The following is an 18,447-nucleotide window of genomic DNA, read 5'->3' as shown; positions in this document are numbered from 1 at the left end:
AATCTGACAGGTTAAATCAAACAGTGACAGGATTCTTACAACCCTGTGTCACATCATTATGGATTAGCACAAACCCTGCTGCTCTGTCTACAATAGGTGATAGAAATATGTTTCCCCATCAGAAGGGATTAGATGTAGAATGTACCAGAAGCAGACTGAGAGTGAAATAATACACCTCAAACTACAAACATCATTACCAGAGTGAGTTCAGCAGTAATTCTTATTTGTTCATTAACCATTTAACCTTTTCGGTTTTTATCTCTTACCAAATTGCATAACCTCACTGTGAGCTAACCTTTCACAAGATTTATAGCCGTGAAATGTTCTGTACTTTTCACATAAATTGCAGATACAATCATTTCTCTGAGGCAGAGCTGCACTGAAGGCAGAATTAACCTCAGTAGTTAATATTAACATATCATATCATAAGGAAACCACAGCATGTGGGCTGATCATCATATTATCTTGTATGGAATAGCTGCAGTTGTATGCAGTTCCTAACATAGAGTGGAATAACTGGCCAATTATGTAATACTTAAGGACTTGGTCTCCTTGAGGTTTGCCATGCTATTACCAAGCTACGCTATAGTGACACTGAGTCTAACAAACTCACATCAAATCTATTTGGACGTCCTTTTTTTCATTCAACTTCAGCATGTCCGGGTTTCATTTCTTATTTTTGTTCTCTTTGCATATAGTCACTCTCAGGCCAAAAGCACATATCTCCATTTTCTATTTTTTGGCGTTAATCAATGCTATTTATCTCCTTTCATGCCTGTCAGTAAGCTTTCTAAACTTTGGCTCGTGAATTAAAAACAATCCTGTGGTTGAATCTCATGCAGTGTTTACTTATGTGGAAACATAGTTGTTTTTTCTACTTCCTGGAAAGTAGTGGTTTTGGAGATACAAGGTTTCTGCCTGACAGTGCTTATATGAGTTTTACCAATATTTACCCAGAATTCATTTGACATTGACCAGTTAGCATTTTGTCTTGAGTCTGCTTAAAAGAGGAGGTAGTTTTTTAAATGTTGTTCCCAATTCTTCTTCACTTGCAAGTTACACAAAATCCAACACAGTGCAGCTTTTTACCTCACCGTGTCAACTAGCTCTTTAAACTTTGCTAGTTTAGCAGCAATATCAGCCTGGTAGTACCACAGTACAGTAGCTGGGAAGTGAAATGCAAATGTAAAAAGGATGAAACACTTTACATAGCTGGAGACAAATTTACATTTAGAAAAACATTTTTGTATTTTGTAAAACAAAATTACATTAGCAAAACCTTTTTACCATGACCAAAACAACCAAGGCAAAAAAAACCCTTACTTTTAAGAAAACCAAGTCACAAAATCAGAAACACTTTTACAAGCAATGAGACAATTTTACAAGTGGTGGTACATTTTTACCAGTCCTGAAACAAAATTACAAACAGCAGATTCAGTCAGATAAGGAATGTACCAACGATTTTCAAAATAAAAGACGTCTGTAATATGAAAATGTGCAACAGCCAGGGAATTAAAATATATTTGACATTAACAACCCTGTTTCCACTCAAATATGTTGATTCAGCCTGATAGGAGAACACCTTGAAATGTGCTGATCGGGGATTTCAGTATAAATGTATATGCTAAATTTCCAATGGAATTCCAAATCAGATAAAGAGCTGATTGGCAGGAACACATTTTGAGGTGTTCTCTTATCGGTCTAAATCCAAATATTTTCGTGGAAACAGGGTTGTTAATGTCACAACATATATGGATTCCCTGGCTGTTGCACATTTTCATATTACAGACATCTTTTATTTTGAAAATTGTTGGTGCAATCCTTTTCCTTCAGAAAATGCCATTTGTAATTTTGTTTCTGGATGAGTAAAAATGTTCGGGCACTTGTAAAATTGTGTTTCTGATTTTGTTAGTTTTTTCTGGTTTTGGTAACACTGTTTTATTAATTTAATTTTGTTTTATACAAAATGTTAATTTGTCTCCAACTTTGTAAAAGTGTTTCATCCTTTGTAAATTTGCATTGCACTTCCCAGCCACCGTACCTCAGTGAGCTAGTTTGCTAATGCATCCATCTTTACCCTGAATCAATGCCCGCTCTGCCTATGTCAGTGTATTTTAACCAATGAAGGTGTTTGTGCCTTCAGCGCAGCTCCTCTCCACACACACTCTGTCATAAAGGACTCAACAATCACACACACATCTCTGAAAATCAGCAATACAGTAAATCGCTTCCTGGAAACACTTGGGTGTTAGAGTCAATAGCAGCCTCCCACATGCTGCTTCCTCATCAGACATTGGGTCCTTTGCTGTAATGTTCCCTGAGGTTGTAGGTCTGATAACACATGGAGATATCACAAACACCTGGAAGCCCTGAGTTGCCCCGTTTCCCGGGGTCTCCTGGTGGACCTGGTTTTCCTGGAATCCCTTGACTGCCCGGATGACCGACCCCATCGAAACCCCGAGGGCCTTGAATTCCTGCAGTGAGAACGACAGTTAAAAAAAATGAACTACATAAGCAAAAACACAGCTGGTGCTCGTTCTGCCTCATTACTGGAGAGAAAGTGAAAGGTTCCATTAAATCTGATCATAGTTCTTGCTCTCTGAACTAAAAATAGCCCATGATGGATCATTAATTACATCTGCTCATGCTGCATGCGATGAGTCAATAAGCTACCATAGCTTTCACTGAGAGACGCAGCACTCACTGTCTGTGACTTGCCCTCACCTCTCCTTCACCCCAGCTCCAAAGCTGTCACAAAGTGTACTCTAGGAAAATGAAACACTAACAGAGTCCTCTCCCATATCAGTTAAAAATGTAAGACTGCAAACAACCTCCATGCATATTTGTTTTTAAAGTGCACTGAAGCACAGACCTGGAAGCTTGGATGTCAAACACCATGGTTAAGATGCTGAAAAAGCTGCAACTCCACAAGGTAGCTAAGTGGCTGAAGATGTATTGGGAATTATGCTGATTGCTGTTTTTTTTTTTACATACCTGGCTGTCCAATTCGTCCTGGAGGTCCATGATTACCCTCTCCTTTGCTGCCTTTGAGCCCCCTTAGTCCGATGTCACCTGCAGGTATGATATGTGTGCTTTAAAACAGTATAAAAGCTACTATGAAATTTCAGATTGAGAGCTGCAAGAAATTAATAGCTTTTCCCTCCAAGGCAGCTGTGTTCAGTCCTGTGCCGTTGGCTTTCATTGAGAGCTAACACTAAAGAAATATTCTTGTTATTTTTTTTTTAAACATGATTTTTCTCAGAACTTCTGTTGGGGTATGTTTTTTGTCCATTCTGGGGCACTGCATCTTCAGTGTCCCTGTTGAGACACTGGGGAGCAGAACACTGTACGGGTCAGCTTTGCAACATGATCCACTCTACAGTTCCTGATCTCTTAGAGAAGGTTTCAGGTTGACATTATTAATTAAACTATTATCTGAAAATCTCTGGAAGTCTCTGTGGCAGAAGTGTGAAACCACAAATAGTACATGACCGACACTTATATAGCACTTCTTTATTCCTCTGACCACTCTAAGGGCTTTTAATAAATGACACGTTCCTTCACATTCTCATACACAGATGGCAGATGCTGACATACAAGTTGCCCACCTGCACATCATCATCCAATCTAATCCATGCATACACATACTGTACACACACTTCAGTGGTACAGCCTTCAGGAAGTTCTTGAATGGGTTACACCTCTTCGCTTCTTCAGTTCTAAACTGACTGCTGGCATGAGTGAGGAATATAAGCCTCTGGGATCAGTGGTATGCTAATGGTTATTGTGGTCCAATGGGAGTCATTAACTGAGCTCTTGACCTAGTTGCACTTAAAGTCACTGACACTCTCAGCTGTTTGTGAGTATCCTTCTGGAACAATATAGGATACAGTGTCTCTCGCTTGCTAAAATTTTAATATATGGACTACTGGAGTCAGGGAACGAACTGTTTGAGCCAGAGGCCTACTTAATAAGACTTCAGCCATGCTAGCAGCTCTGTGTCTGGCTCAAGGTTTGGCATAATTGTGTTTCAAATCTATTGATTGGCTCTTAGTGTCAAAAATCCTGTTCGGAAAAACCTTTGGCTGTAAGAGATATCATCTGAGTTAAAAAGTCCCTATAACTCTGACTTCCTATACCTTGTATGAGGCAAAAATGTCACATTTTTCCCACTCACATGCCTGTGAATACAGATTAAACAAAATTAAGTGAGCCAGGCTTAAGCCCTTAGATGAATTAGCTAATGGGAAATTGCAAGACAGACATTCTGGCCTCAAATAACTTGACAATTTCAGAGCATATCAGCTCAGTGAACGATGGCCGGCTCTTCTGCGTTTCAAGCATAGCCAGGAGTAGCAGTGCAACGATTTGTTGATGTAGCCAACCAAAATCAACAATAGTATTAGTCGTTCAAAGTGCACCAAACCTGGCTGAGAACCGTTGTAGCTGTGACTAGTCTCGTCATGTTTGCCCACTTGAACATTCCTGGAGCCGTGACTGGTGCCAAGTAACCCACCTCTATCCACTCTACCTCTCCAATCAACATATCTGCAGATTTCCAGATAAGACAAACCAAAAGCAGAAAAAAACACTGATAGCAAAATTCAGAAACTCATAGAGTTGCATGCTGAACATAACAAAGGACTTTGGGGAGGTCCTTGACCAAAACTGTCATTATAAAGCAGCTTAGACATGAACATAGAGGGAGAGAATTCCCTCACTTTCACAGGGCTGGATGCCATTGACAGTTCAGAGCTGACAGCTTCATCTGCAAGAGACTTGAAAGCAATCAGCACTTGCATGGCGGAGAGACAGCGCTGCCTTTCTGTTCGACACATGCCAAAGTTAAAGGGAGAGCTCTTCAGTTCATTCAAACTGTACTGTCTTAGCAAAACCCAACCTTGAAATCAGCTCACTGTCTGAGCAGTGTCTGATCATGGATTACTCTCATCTTAGGGCCCTTTCATTAATCATCCTATAATGTACTACCATCATATTTTTCTTACATTTTGTGACTGTTAATTCTTCTGTTTTTCATATCAAAGTTAAATCCTGGTGTAACAAAACATGGCTCAAGTCTAGCTGGTGCACAGGGCATAATTTAGAGGTGGTTGTGACTTTAGGTTTCAAGGCTAAGTAACTTAAGGTACGCCCAGCTGGTGCACTCCGCCCCTGAAGCCTTAACTTCCCTCTTCGTGGTGTCTTTTAGTAAATCCCCCCTGCTGGTTGGATTTACATTTCTTTAAAAAAAAAAACACTCCAGTCTGGCTTTAAGTCTCTTCCTCCATTCTGACACCTCCAAAGTTTCTGTTCATCCTGACCTATGGAGTGGAAATGGTACACAACAATGGAGTGGTACAGTTTGGCATCTTTCACAGATGATTAGCCACTCTCAGTCTTGAAGTGGTGATAAATCAAAGACAGCCCAATGAGATGGGTATGCGTTTTGTATTTGTTGTCTTTTGCTCTGCTGAGTTTCACTGATGTTCACTTGTTTAATGATGTTGTTTTATGGGGTACACTGAACATCAACACATCCAATTTGTTGCTGCTTGACACTGTTTTGATTTTAATCGTTGATGAAAGCAGCAGTAAATTGTGTCCTAGGTCTTGTTCATGGAGTTGTGTTGTTATTTATTGTCTTGTTATTGTCATGGTAAAGAGACTGATTGAATCATTTTTGTCACAGTTTCAGACCATGAATCAAACACCACTGACTTAAAGGCACGCACTGAATACAGATAAACCTGCCTTAAGGTTCAAATTACTGGTCATATTACCTTTTAGGCCTGAAGAACCCTGCATACCAGGAGGTCCTGGGTAACCGGGAGCACCGCTCCTGCCAGGGTAGCCTGGGGTTCCCATGGAGCCTTTGGGTCCTGGGGCTCCTGGCTCACCTGGGCGTCCCTTCACACTGTGGCAGGGTTCACACTGTGCCCGGGGGGCCAGGCTCTGGAGCAACGCTGGAAGCTGATCTGTGGAGCACAAAGAAAAAGTGCTGACTCATCCACCCCTGGGTTAAATAACTCCTTGTATCCCAGTCTGACCTCATAATATCACATAATATATCATACATCATCATAAATCACATTTACCATGCTGTCAAGACCTAAAGACTCTCTCAAGGTTTTTCATCCACATGCAACTCACAGTGTTGGAATCTGGGACCAGTAGGGAGCCAGTGAGCAACAAAAACATTTGAGATTTTACTTTTACATATAAAGTGTGGAATGAAGTTGCCATACATGATGGTGTAGTCCATTAAAACTTCCTTTAAATTGGCCAGTATATTGGATGGTAATCTTAGCTTCACTCAATATTGTGCAAACAACTTTGTGGAGAGAAGAAAAACAACGTCCTGATTAATGTCCTTGTGTGATAAATTAGATCTGTGTATAATCAGAGTGAAATTTCATTTTTGAAACATCTCCAGGCAAAATAATTTATAGTACTTTGTAAAAAGTTTGTTACTGCTCATTTATGGAAAAGGAAAGGCATCCAAATATGTATTATCAACAGCAGGTTATTATACTGTACCTGAAGCAATCCACAAACCAATTTGATTGCCTGATTATAGTTCATTCTATTCAGTCCCCGTCGTTGATGCTGACAATAGATCTAATCAGCTGCAGAGTAGCAGACAGAATCAAAGTGCATTAAGCATTAGGTGTTTTTCTGTAGGTCTACAATCATCAGTACACTGCACATATAGTCTCTGAGAAAACAGTCACCAAATGTGATAAGAAGGGTTAACTTGCAGTAATGGTTTTCACAACCTCTGCAACCTTCTATGTTCTTAGTGATTCAGTAACTCTTTTTGCTGCTTTGGTTTAGTCCCGATGCTTATCATCTGTTTTAAGAGTTTGAGGTTGAGGTGCAACATGCCATACTTCCGGTGACGAGTGAACGCTGGCGCAACTTGCTGCCACTGCTCGCCGGTAACTTTTTAAACTTTTTTATGGTTTTATGACTCTGCAGTTGCCTTCGCTGGAACACGTTTAAAATCTGTCTGCACTACAGCTTGTGTGAGCCTAACCAGCGTTAGCTTACCTGTCCCGGCCTGAGCCTCACCTGGCGTCTACCTGGTAATCGACGCTGTCTGAGTCCTCTTCCACAATGTGGGCCGGTAGGACATACATCTGGCTCGTATGTGTCTGGCTCTTTTTCCTGCCTGTTCACCATCCAGTGACGGGCTTACACCAGTACTCGGCTGCTGACCTGCTCCAGCTGCGCTGTAACCTGCCTGGACCTGCGCCAGCGGCACTCCACCTCCACCTGGACATCACCTTCCAGCCCCGCCGGCGATACATCCACCGAGGGTCCCGACGGAATCTCCACCATAACAACTTAACAGCAACAAAATCCATCTGGTCCAGCTCCCGAGGCCCTCCACGCTCCACCAGCCGGGTTGTTGACCACAGCGTGTTAGCCCACCTAGCCCGGTGGGCTAGCACCACTACCAGCTGTGACAACACCGCTCTCAACTTTGCTCAACTAAACATCCGCTCATTGACGGGCAAGGTGTCTGTGCCCGTCTCCAGCTCGTTTGAATCCACTGTCTGCGAGTTGTCTGGTCCCACTCCAACCATCATTGCCTCTGTCTACCGCCCCCCTAAACTGAATAGTGACTTTTTAAATGACTTTGCTGCTTTCCTCACCCATCTATCCTCTCTCTCACCGCACATAATACTGCTGGGCGATTTCAATATCCACATGGACAATATCAATCTCCCTCTCACCAAAGCCTTCACATCCTGTTTAGATAGTTTTGGATGTCAGCAGCACACCACCATTCCCACACACTCCAAAGGACACATTCTGAACTTAATCTGTTGCTCTGGTGTCACCCCTCTCAACATTACAGCTGATGAACTCCCCATAACTGACCACTTTCTCCTCTCATTTACAGTCAAACTCACTCTCTCCATTTCTAATCTCATCTCATTCCGGAATATAAAGAACATTAACCCCGCCACTCTCATCTCTAGCATCCACTCCTCCTGCCTCCCTGACATCCCCAATCCATCCACTCCTGATGATCTGGTCTCTCATTACAACACTGGACTATAATATTCTCAATTCTCTTGCTCCGTTAAAAACCAGATCTGTCTCTTTCTCTGTCTCCGCCCCTTGGTTCACCCCCGAGCTCCGCCTGATGAAAGCCAAAGGTCGCCAACTTCAAAGACTACATAAAAAAACTGGTCTCACTATTCATAAAGAAATGTACAATAACCACATACTATGTTACAAGGACTCCATCGCAAGCACCAATACCCACTACTACTCGAGTTTAATCACAGCAAATAATGGAAACTCCAAGTCACTATTCTCTCTGCTTAACAATATCACCCAACCCCAGGACTCTCTCCCCGCTTACTTGTACGCAACCTCCTTCTGCAACTCAGTTATGTCATTCTTCAACTCAAAAATCAAGAATCTCCACCAGCACCTTGGCCCTCACCCCCACCTCAGCATCTCAGCCGACTTTCACCCATCTTCACACTCATTCTCCTCCTTCCAGCTCCCCACTCTCTCTGAAATCACAGAACTCATCCAGAAATCCAAGCCATCCAATTGTCAACTGGACCCCCTCCCCACACAACTTGTTAAAGCCTCCCTCCCCTCCCTGGTCCCCCTCATCTCTACCATCATCCACTCCTCTGTCACCACCCTCCTCACTAGGCTATCCTCCATTGGGATCACCCACACTCCGTTAGACTGGTTCACATCTTACCTCTCTGGCCGCACACAGTTCATTCAACTCAAGTCCTTTCAATCCACTCCCTCCTCCGTCACTACAGGTGTGCCCCAGGGCTCTGTCCTGGGGCCCCTCCTCTTCATCATCTACCTCCTTCCCCTCGGTAATATCTTCCGCAAATTCAACATTCACTTCCACTGTTACGCTAATGACACCCAGCTCTACCTCACCACTAACCCCTCGTCCACTCTCCCGCCCACCTCCCTCACAGATTGCATCTCTGAAATAAAAACCTGGTTCAACCTAAATTTCCGTACATTAAACAGTAATAAAACCGAGGTTCTCCTCATTGGCACCAAATCCACTCTATTCAAATCCAACAGCTTCTCCCTCACCATTGATAACTCCTCCGTCTCACCCTCCCCCCAGGTTAAGAGTCTGGGTGTCATCCTTGACAGCACATTATCCTTTCAATCACACATCAATAACATCACCCGGATTGCCTATTTTCACCTTCGTAACATCAATCGTCTCCGCCCCTCCCTCACCCCCCACACTGCCGCCATCCTTGTCCACAGCCTTGTCACTTCCCGTCTGGACTAAAAAAAATCCCTCCATAAACTCCAACTGGTCCAGAATTCAGCTGCCCGTATCATTACCCGAACCCCCTCCGTCCCCAATATCTGTCCGACCTCTTCCATGTTCCCACTCCCTCCCGCTCCCTTAGATCCTCTTCCTCCATACACCTGTCTGTCCCCTCCGGCCGTCTCACCACTATGAGGAGCCGAGCGTTCAGTCGCTCTGCTCCCCGTCTCTGGAACTGATTGCCAGCTCAGAAACACAGATTCTTTCCCCCATTTCAAATCACAACTCAAAGTAATATCTGTTCAAATCGCCTACTCCGTCTGACTCCAATTGCACTGTCATTTTGTTATTGTTTCTATTTTTTCTTACCACTTTGTTAGTTTATATTGTTTTCATTTTGACTTTGATTTTCTTTCCTTTAATGTAAATTTGTGTATGTATATATACATATATACTGAGAGTGGCGCCTTTAAATAAAATGTATTATTATTATTATTAACACCAAACACAACACAGACAAAAGCTACACTTCCATAGGGAGTAAAATAATGGAGAATTACCTTCTACACTTCCAACCAGCAAATGTCAAAATGGGCTCCCGCCTCTTCCCCAGCCCCTCCCTTTTTGCTAATCTGATTTTACCAGAGTCATTTTGATTCTCACTGTTGCCTACTCTGTTATGGATGTTTGGGTTTTTTTAGGTGCTGCTGCTCTCCCTGCCTTGGCTTTTCATATATACAAATGAAAGGGAAAGAAGGTTTGCTATCCCGTCCTCAGGCTTTGGCACACCATGAATGCACGTGGAAGGGCAGGGAGCTCTCAGAACAAAGTATTATATTAAGCTAAATTCATTTTAATTATCACGCAGGGTGCCCATTTAGCTCAGCGGTTAAATTGTGCACCACTTATAGATGCTTAAGTGGGTAAAGTGGCCAGCTCGTCAGGTTCAAAACTCAAACTGTGTATGAAACATGGACGTAGTATCAGTGACGTCACCAATTGGTTTTGCAAAGGCGTTATGAACAAAGAAATAAGCTATTCCGACCAATACTAGCTTTTGAAACAGGCTGTAATCATGACCTGTTGTTGTAAAAATGGGCAATTGACTTTGGTACTTGAGCTTTTGCAGGTAACCTCAAGTGGACAATTGAGGAACAGCAATTTTTGACCTTACTCATTGGTTTCATTTTCTAACACTATAGGGTTACTGCTTTGTTCAAACACAACCAACAGCATTCTGCAACATGTCTTACCCCACTTTCTCTTGCCAGGTTCCTGTTCTATCCACTGCCCTATCCTCTCAATAAAGGCCTTTAAATGTATAATGTAGGACCTTTTTCCATGGATATCTATACTGTTTTACTATTCGACTTAAAGGCGACATATTACGCTCTTTTCATCAAAATATATTGGTCTAAGAGGTCCCCAAAACATGTCTTTAAAGTTTATGCTCAAAAAAACACTTTGAAATCAGAGTTTGACATGTCTGAAAAACCCTCTTTTTCAGCACTGCTCAGAACACTCCGTTTTCTCACTGACCACGCCCCCTCAGGAATTGGATGTGACCTCGGCTCTCCAGCACATTAATCTAATGTTTACATGTAGGCTGAATATACATTGCTGTTCACAGACCCGCGTTACTTCAACCCTCTGAATTTGATCCAGAATCTGATCCTGACGTAGAGGCGCCTGCAGCAGGACCTTTCTGAACGATTGGTCACAGATTTAGTGTTTCTTGTTGTTTTATTTGTCAGTATGTCGTCTGTCTTGGTACACAGCTACGAACATGTAGCTATGTGGCTATGCTAACTAGCGCTAGCACTTTTCCATGATAAATAAAAATCATCCACTAGATCTTCAAATCTGCAGACGTGGGGAGTAAAACCGACCTCTGCCAGAAAGGCAGCAGGACCTTTATGAACGATTGGTCACAGATTCTGTTACTTGTTGTTTTATTTGTCAGTATGTTGACGTGTGTTTTGGTACACAGCTACAGCTACGACATGTAGCTATGTGGCTATGCTAACTAGCGCTAGCACTTATCCATGAAAAATAAAAATGATCCACTAGATCTTCAAATCTGCGTGGGGAGTAAAACCGACCTTTGTGTTTATTAAGACAGCCTACAACTAGCATGCCTCCCTCCTAAGCTCCTTGTTTGCACACATTTGTGCAGGGAATGAAAACGGAGGAGAAGTTGAGTTGTATTTTATACAATCTATGGGCTGAACAAGCTCCGAGCTCTGACTTCCGTTAAAGACTGGATATTGTTGTGACGTAACAAAAACACGGAAATCTGAAACGGCTCGTTTCAGCACACATTTACAGAGAGGTGGAGAAATCAAAACAGGGGCAGAATGGATTTTTTTCATTTGGGTTTTTTTTTTAGATATGCCAGGGACACATATTTCAGGTAGAGGACCATTAAAAAGTCGATTTTGCATATATCACCTTTAACAGCAACATTTTTGTTTGGTTTGATCACTTTTTTTTCAACTGATGCCCTGGTTTTCCAGCCTGTTACACATTGAATACAGTAAGCTGACAAAATAATTTCTGGGAATATAGTAAATGGCAGATGTTTGTGAACTTTGATTCAAAACAGAGTAATAAAAAAGAAAGATACTTACTATGCAGGACATCAGTGCAGAGCTTAAGCAGATGTTCATCTGAGGGAGGCTTGCCCTGCAACACACAATTACACTTTTTTAGCAGAATCCTCTCTGGGACTGGGAAAGCAGGCTCAACTTGTGATTAAACATGCCTGAAGATTTATAGGATCTTCTCAATGCTGCATTCTCTGTCTTCTTAAAGCCCCCACACACACTGACAGACCTGGTCCCACTACTCATAATCCAATGCAGGGTATCTCACAAACCAGAGCAGGGTACTACTTTCTGTTTCTTATAGGCCATTTAAGACTCAGAAAGAATAGTCAGAAAAGGTTCACTCACGGGTTTCCCTGGATACCCTGGTTGGCCTGGTTGGCCTGGCAACCCGTCCTGACCAGGAAATCCCCTGGGACCAACAGCACCCATATGGCCTGTATCTCCCTTCTTTCCTTCAGTCCCCCTGAGGCCAAAGTCACCTGTCAGTCCTTTCTGAAGAGCAAGAGAGACAAGAGGGTATTTCAGGTTGCAATAGAGAAAAGGTGAAACTGAGGTATATTTTATAGCAATATTTAAGATATCAAATGAAAAAAGGATTGATTAGCTTTTGGCTAAACCTCTCCTGCTTTGTAGCAAAATCACTAGGCATGGCTTATTTTTTTTAAAAGAAAAAAGCTCATCACCTTTTAGAGATACAAAAACACAAGACAAAAAGTAGACATCAAACAGTCTGCAAGCTCTTATGTCAGCTGCAGACATTAGCTGGCAGGCTACCTTGGTAACTTTAATTGAATTTTAATTTTAGTTTATCTTTAACTAACTAGGTTAAAACAGTTTGTGAGATTACAAAGGTATCATTTAAAAACATCCAGTTTTATGTTGAATTTAAGCAGTTTAGTCTAACGTTAGCATCTCCTCCCCCTTTTGGAAAAAACAACATAGCCTATTCTATAAAAAAAATTGTGAACTCTAAGGCATACAATTTAACCCTAAAGAGAAACACAGAACACTTCTGTATTCATGGACAAAGTGAGTTGACTTGAAACACTACAAGCAAGGATGACAACTCTCACAGTCAGAGCTAGATTAGCTTAATGAACTAGCTAGCTCTGGCTGTAGCAGATCAAATCTGCCAGTCGCTGTTACTGGTTTGTCTTTCTCTGAATAAAAGCAAAATTTTTTGAACGTTACTTAAAAATGAATGCAGCCATTATTTAACATTCCTCATTTTAAACATTAAGTGTAATCAGAAAACATGAACCTTGAGAGCATAATTTACAAAAGGAGCAGGGATAGCATTAGATAATATTCTAATGGCCTTCACTTTAATCAGCACTGTGTAAACATGATATTTAATCACAAACAACAAGTTGAATTGTAGTCCACAAACATGCTCAACAGAGGGACGCCTCAGTATCTTCATAATTGGTGATTCTGTAGACAGTACAGTAAGTGTTTGATATTTCAGATGTGTTTGCCCTCAGAAAAAAAGATGGCTTTTGTGATGTATATTTTTGCCCATGGGGCCAGATTTCCCCAGGCCTGGAGGTATTGGCTCTGTAAGTCTTCTATAGCAGCCGTGCAGGCTTGACAGGGCTTCTCAGTGTGCTGCAGAATAAGACAGAATGGATTATATCTAATACCGCAAAGTCTAATTCGACAAACCTCTCCTTTCCTTCCCCTGGGTCCTTCTTCGCCCTGATGGAAGAAAGAAAAGGGAGCAGGGAAGGGTAGGGTGGAAAAGGGAAGAGGGAGAAATAGAGAGAGACAGTTAGAAACTTCTGCTTACATATCAAAGACAGAGTTAGTATGTCAGAGGAGCTATCTATGCTGCTCCACATTGCTGATGCAGAATGGCTCTCCTTTCTATCAGAACTAACGGCTTACAAAACATATTAGATTGGTTATTGTAATGCTTTTTCTAAAGCCATTTTTGTTGTGCTTACTTTTTGTAAGTTAATGAAAAATGCATCCTTGGATTCACTTGTCCTTAAAAAACACAAAGTAAAGTACTGTAAGGACATGTCTGAGGCTCTTGGTGGGCTCTGTTTCCTTTACTTTGCTTCCTCCTTCATTTTCTATCCTTATTCATGGTCTACCTTTCTCAGATGAGGCCATCCTTTTGAAAACAATTTAATCACATTTCTGGGAATCAAGAGTATCAATGCAATTCGCCGTAAAATGATAAATTACAGCTCCACCCACGTCTGATAAAATATTCAATAGAAACTAGATGATGCAACTTGGGGAAGTTGAGGAAGAATCAGCTCAGCGCAAATGTATCTGATGTGCAGGAGCCACAACCTGGAGCATCCGATGGGAGACAACTTACACCTCCGGTGGGCAACATTCGTCCCTGCGACGTGTTTTAACACTGGGCATGTATGGACATTCATCATTGCAGAGACGTCATACATCTTTGTTGGCCTAGTTCCTTCAAAGTTGTGTCACAATACTTTGCATTGAAGCAGGACATTTCAGACACACTTCTCTGTTATTGGCTGCCACCTCCTGTCTACACTTAATGCATTTAAGCTAAGTTGTCCATCTCAAAACACATCTAACAGAACACATACGCACTCAAGTTTAATCAATACACTCATCAAAAGTGACCACATAACACCCTGCGACACCTTCTTCTTGCATCACTGCAACAAGTCGACTTTCTTCCAACTTATTGATTGTGTAATTCACTTAGAAGTTTGAATCTTATGCAGCCCTGTGGCTGAACATGTCCAGAGTGGACACAGTGAAAGGGGTCTGAAACTGCTGTTGGCATACCTCTTACACTATGGGGACTGTATAGAAAATGCATTAGACTGAAGTCAGTAAAAGGGTCACTTTAGCCTCAATGGACGAGCTCCACAACCATCCATTCTGTTGACGCTCTTCCTTAACTGTCCTCACTTCTGCCTCCTTGTCACATCAAACGAAAACAGCTTTTGTGTTTGCTTCCTGTTTTTTTGTGTAGTCTGTTTTTTTGTTGGCTACTGTGCTAATGTATGTTTCCTGCTGAAAGGCTCCCTATGCTTCCAAAACTTCAAAGATTGAGAATCTAGGTCATATTCTATATATATCATAAAAGCTTCAATTACTGCCTTGCTACTTGTTCCTTATTTCTCCACCAACCAGTCAAGTTTTTAATTCTAATTCTAGTTTTCAGATTAACCCTAGACCCAAACTAGGCTGTTGCTCCTTTGAAGGCCTAATTCTCAGCTTTCCCAATCCAGTTTCTAAAACAGTACGACCAGTTTTATTCGTTATACTCTACCGCCCTCCTGGCCCGTACTCTGAATTTTTAACTGAATTTTCAGATTTTTCATCTAATTTAGTCCTCAGCTCAGATAAAATAGTCATTGTAGGTGACTTTAATATTCATGTAGACGTTGATAATAACAGCCTTAGGATTGCGTTTATGTCCCTGCTGGACTCAATTGGCTTCTCACAGGTTGTAAACAAACCTACTCACCGTTTCAATCACACCCTCGATCTTGTTCTGGCTTATGGTCTTGAAATTGAGGACGACTTAGTCTTCCCACAAAATCCACTTTTATCAGATCACTTTTTAGTAACGTTTGATTTCCTCCTATTAGGTTCTACTCAAGGTAATAAAAACGTAATAACGAGAAATGTGTCTGATAGTGCCGTAGCTAAGTTCAAAGAGGCTATCCCTGCTGCTTTAAACTCAGTAATTTGTCCAACCTTAGCTCAAAGCTTGTATACTAGCTCCAGTTCCTCTCAGCTAGATCAGTTTGTAGATGATACTACAGGTTCTCTGCAGGTTCCCTAGACCTAATCGCTTTTCTTAAACAGAAGACTATTAGACGACAGAGGCTAGCTCCGTGGTATAATGCTCAAACCCGTGAACTAAAACAAAACTCTAGAAAACTAGAAAGATTATGGCGCTCCAATAAAACAACTGAAACCTGCTCACTTTGGAAGGATAGTCTTAAAAAAATATAGGAAGGCCCTGCAGCTTGCTTGAGCTGCCTATTACTCCTCTCTAATAGAAGAGAATAAAAACAACCCTAGGTTCCTCTTCAGCACTGTAGCCAGGCTGACAGACAGTCAAAGCTCCACTGAGCCATGTATTCTTTAGCCCTCAGCATCGATGACTTTATGAGCTTCTTTAATGATAAAATCTTAAAGATTAGAGATCAAATTAGTAACCTCTTACCTGTATCTAGTGTAGGACCCTTTACCAACAGTGGGATCATTGAAACGGCGTTAAAGCCAGATGTATACCTAGACTGTTTTTCACCCATTGACCTTCCTGAACTGGTTTCAACAGTTTCTTCAGCTAAACCATCGACCTGTCTTTTAGAACCAATCCCAACTAAGCTGCTAAAAGAAGTAATTCCACTAGTTAGCAGTTCCTTAGCAGTACTGACAGGCTATGTACCTCAATCATTTAAAGTAGCTGTAATTAAACCTCTCCTTAAAAAGCCCACTCTTGATTCAGGCAGCTTATCTAACTATAGGCCGATATCTAACCTCCCCTTTATCTTTAAAATCCTGGAGAAAGTGGTGTCAGTTCAGCTCTGGGACTTTCTTAAGAGCAACAGTTTATTTGAGGACTTTCAGTCGGGGTTTAGAGCCCACCATAGCACAGAGACTGCACTGCTAAAAGTAACCAATGATCTACTAATGGCCTCAGACAGTGGTCTTCTCTTCGTACTTGTTTTATTAGATCTTAGCGCTGCATTCGATACGATTGACCATCAAATCCAGCTCCATTGTCTAGTAGATTCCTCTGAGCTGCCGTAGACGTCCTCCTGCTACGGACGATCTGGACTCCAGCTTCTACTACTCGTCTCATCACTATCACCTCTCTCTTACTCCCCTCTATCTGTCTTTCCAGACCCAACTCGGTCGAGGCATCATGGCTGTCTAGCATGAGTCTGGTTCTGCCTGAGGTTTCTGCCTGTTAAAAGGAAGTTTTTCCTCACCACTGTAACTAGCTAAATACTGCGATGTGCAATGCTCATGATGGATTAAGGTGGGGTCAGACTGAGTCTTACCCTGTCTTGAAGTTGGGTCTCTGTTCATAATTTGACATAGAGTGGTCTAGACCTCCTATGTTTGTAAAAGCGTCTTGAGATAACGTTTGTTGTGATTTGGCGCTATACAAATAAAGATTGATTTATTGATTGATTGATTGATTGATTGATTGATTGATTGATTGATTGATTAAAGTTGCAGACATGACGCAGACATAAATGTAAAATCCATCATTCTGCCCCACAGCATTACATGTTCACTGTTGTTGGACTGGGAATAAGGGATACAGTGGTACATGATAAATATATACAGTATGAAAGAATGCACTACCAATAAAAAGCAAAGGACGCCTGGTGCCACAGTTATTTATATTGGTCCCACTCATGATAAATCTTCCCCTGTACATATCTGTTGTTAAACCACTCACAAGCGTGGGAGAAAGTGAGTTCTTTGACAACCAGAACTTATCCTTGAAAATGAAAGCCAATCTGAGATACTTCTTTTACAGGAATATGTAAATTCATGAGCACCATAAAAAAGTAATGCCGGTTGGCATGACTGGTGCAGCTGCAGAGGTATGAAACCTCAAAACTTGTTAAATTAGATCCTCAGTTTCATTACAACTGAGTAGACCTGATCTAATGATGAGGGCTGAAGTCAAATTCTCAAACTAAGACTCAAACTAATTATGTGTGTTCAGCAAGTGGCAATCTCTGGTGTTGAAAAATGAAGCCAATACAGTAGCACAAGAAACTGCAGTTCCTTGAGTGTCCACTTGAGGCCAGAAGACAAGGAATACCCATTAGACCTCATGTTGAAATGCTAATCTTTACAGAATAATTAAACATGTTTGCAGCTATGGTCTCTGTGCCTGATTTCCTTGTTTAGTGACAACCATAGAAGGGTAAATTTTTATATAGCTTATCTGTTTCCATTATCTTTAGGCTAAACGTTATGATAATTAGGGGCATTGCTGATTTGACTGAGAGATGGGCATATTTTAGCCTTTTTTGTTTTTAAGTTACATTTTTTGGCAATTTCGCCTTTAATGGATAGGACAGCTGAAGAGAGACAGGAAATGCAGGGAGTAGAGAGTGGGGGAAGACATGTAGCAAATGGTCCAGGCCAGGTGTCTAACCTGGGATTGCTGCTTAGAGGACTATTTCCTCTGTATATGGGGTGCATGCTTAGACCGCTAGGCCAATGGCGCCCCCCATTTTAGCTTTTTGCCATCTCTGAGCTTCATAACGTCTCTTCATTAAGCTGATGGGTGACATCACTGAGAGTTTGTGCATGTTTCACACAGTCAAAGCTACAGCTACATAGATCTAAAAAATACCAGCAACACTCAATGGTACTGAAGTTGTTGGGTTTTTTTTTGTTTTTTGGGGGGGGGGGGGGGGGGGCTTTTATGCTTTCATTCAGACAGGACAGTGGATAGCGGATAGCCTCAGGTTGGAGCCATATCAGCTGCCCTATTTGAGGACTGTAGCCTCTGTAACCTGCAATTTAACCACAAGGCCAAACATGCGCGCCCCCCCCCCCAGCAACACT

General features: G+C 41.8%; 1 protein-coding gene across 1 annotated transcript in view; it reads right to left on the bottom strand.

The window, feature by feature from the left end:
• Positions 1–1,862: 1,862 nt before the first annotated feature.
• The window catches only part of si:dkey-225n22.4 (collagen alpha-1(XXI) chain), a 72,882-nt gene continuing 56,297 nt past the window's right edge, over positions 1,863–18,447 (bottom strand). Inside the window, exons 26-31 of the mRNA XM_034706126.1 lie at positions 13,558–13,590; positions 12,238–12,384; positions 11,914–11,968; positions 5,781–5,975; positions 2,995–3,072; positions 1,863–2,474 (exon numbers count right to left, since the gene is read on the bottom strand). Coding sequence (XP_034562017.1) covers positions 2,287–2,474; positions 2,995–3,072; positions 5,781–5,975; positions 11,914–11,968; positions 12,238–12,384; positions 13,558–13,590 — 696 coding nt within the window. The 3' untranslated portion in view covers positions 1,863–2,286. The remainder of the gene's footprint in view (positions 2,475–2,994; positions 3,073–5,780; positions 5,976–11,913; positions 11,969–12,237; positions 12,385–13,557; positions 13,591–18,447) is intronic.

The sequence above is a fragment of the Notolabrus celidotus genome, chromosome 17 (assembly GCF_009762535.1).
Source record: "Notolabrus celidotus isolate fNotCel1 chromosome 17, fNotCel1.pri, whole genome shotgun sequence".
Classification (NCBI taxonomy): domain Eukaryota; kingdom Metazoa; phylum Chordata; class Actinopteri; order Labriformes; family Labridae; genus Notolabrus; species Notolabrus celidotus.
Note: the sequence above shows the minus strand (reverse complement) of the source record. Positions and strands in the feature narration are given on the sequence as shown.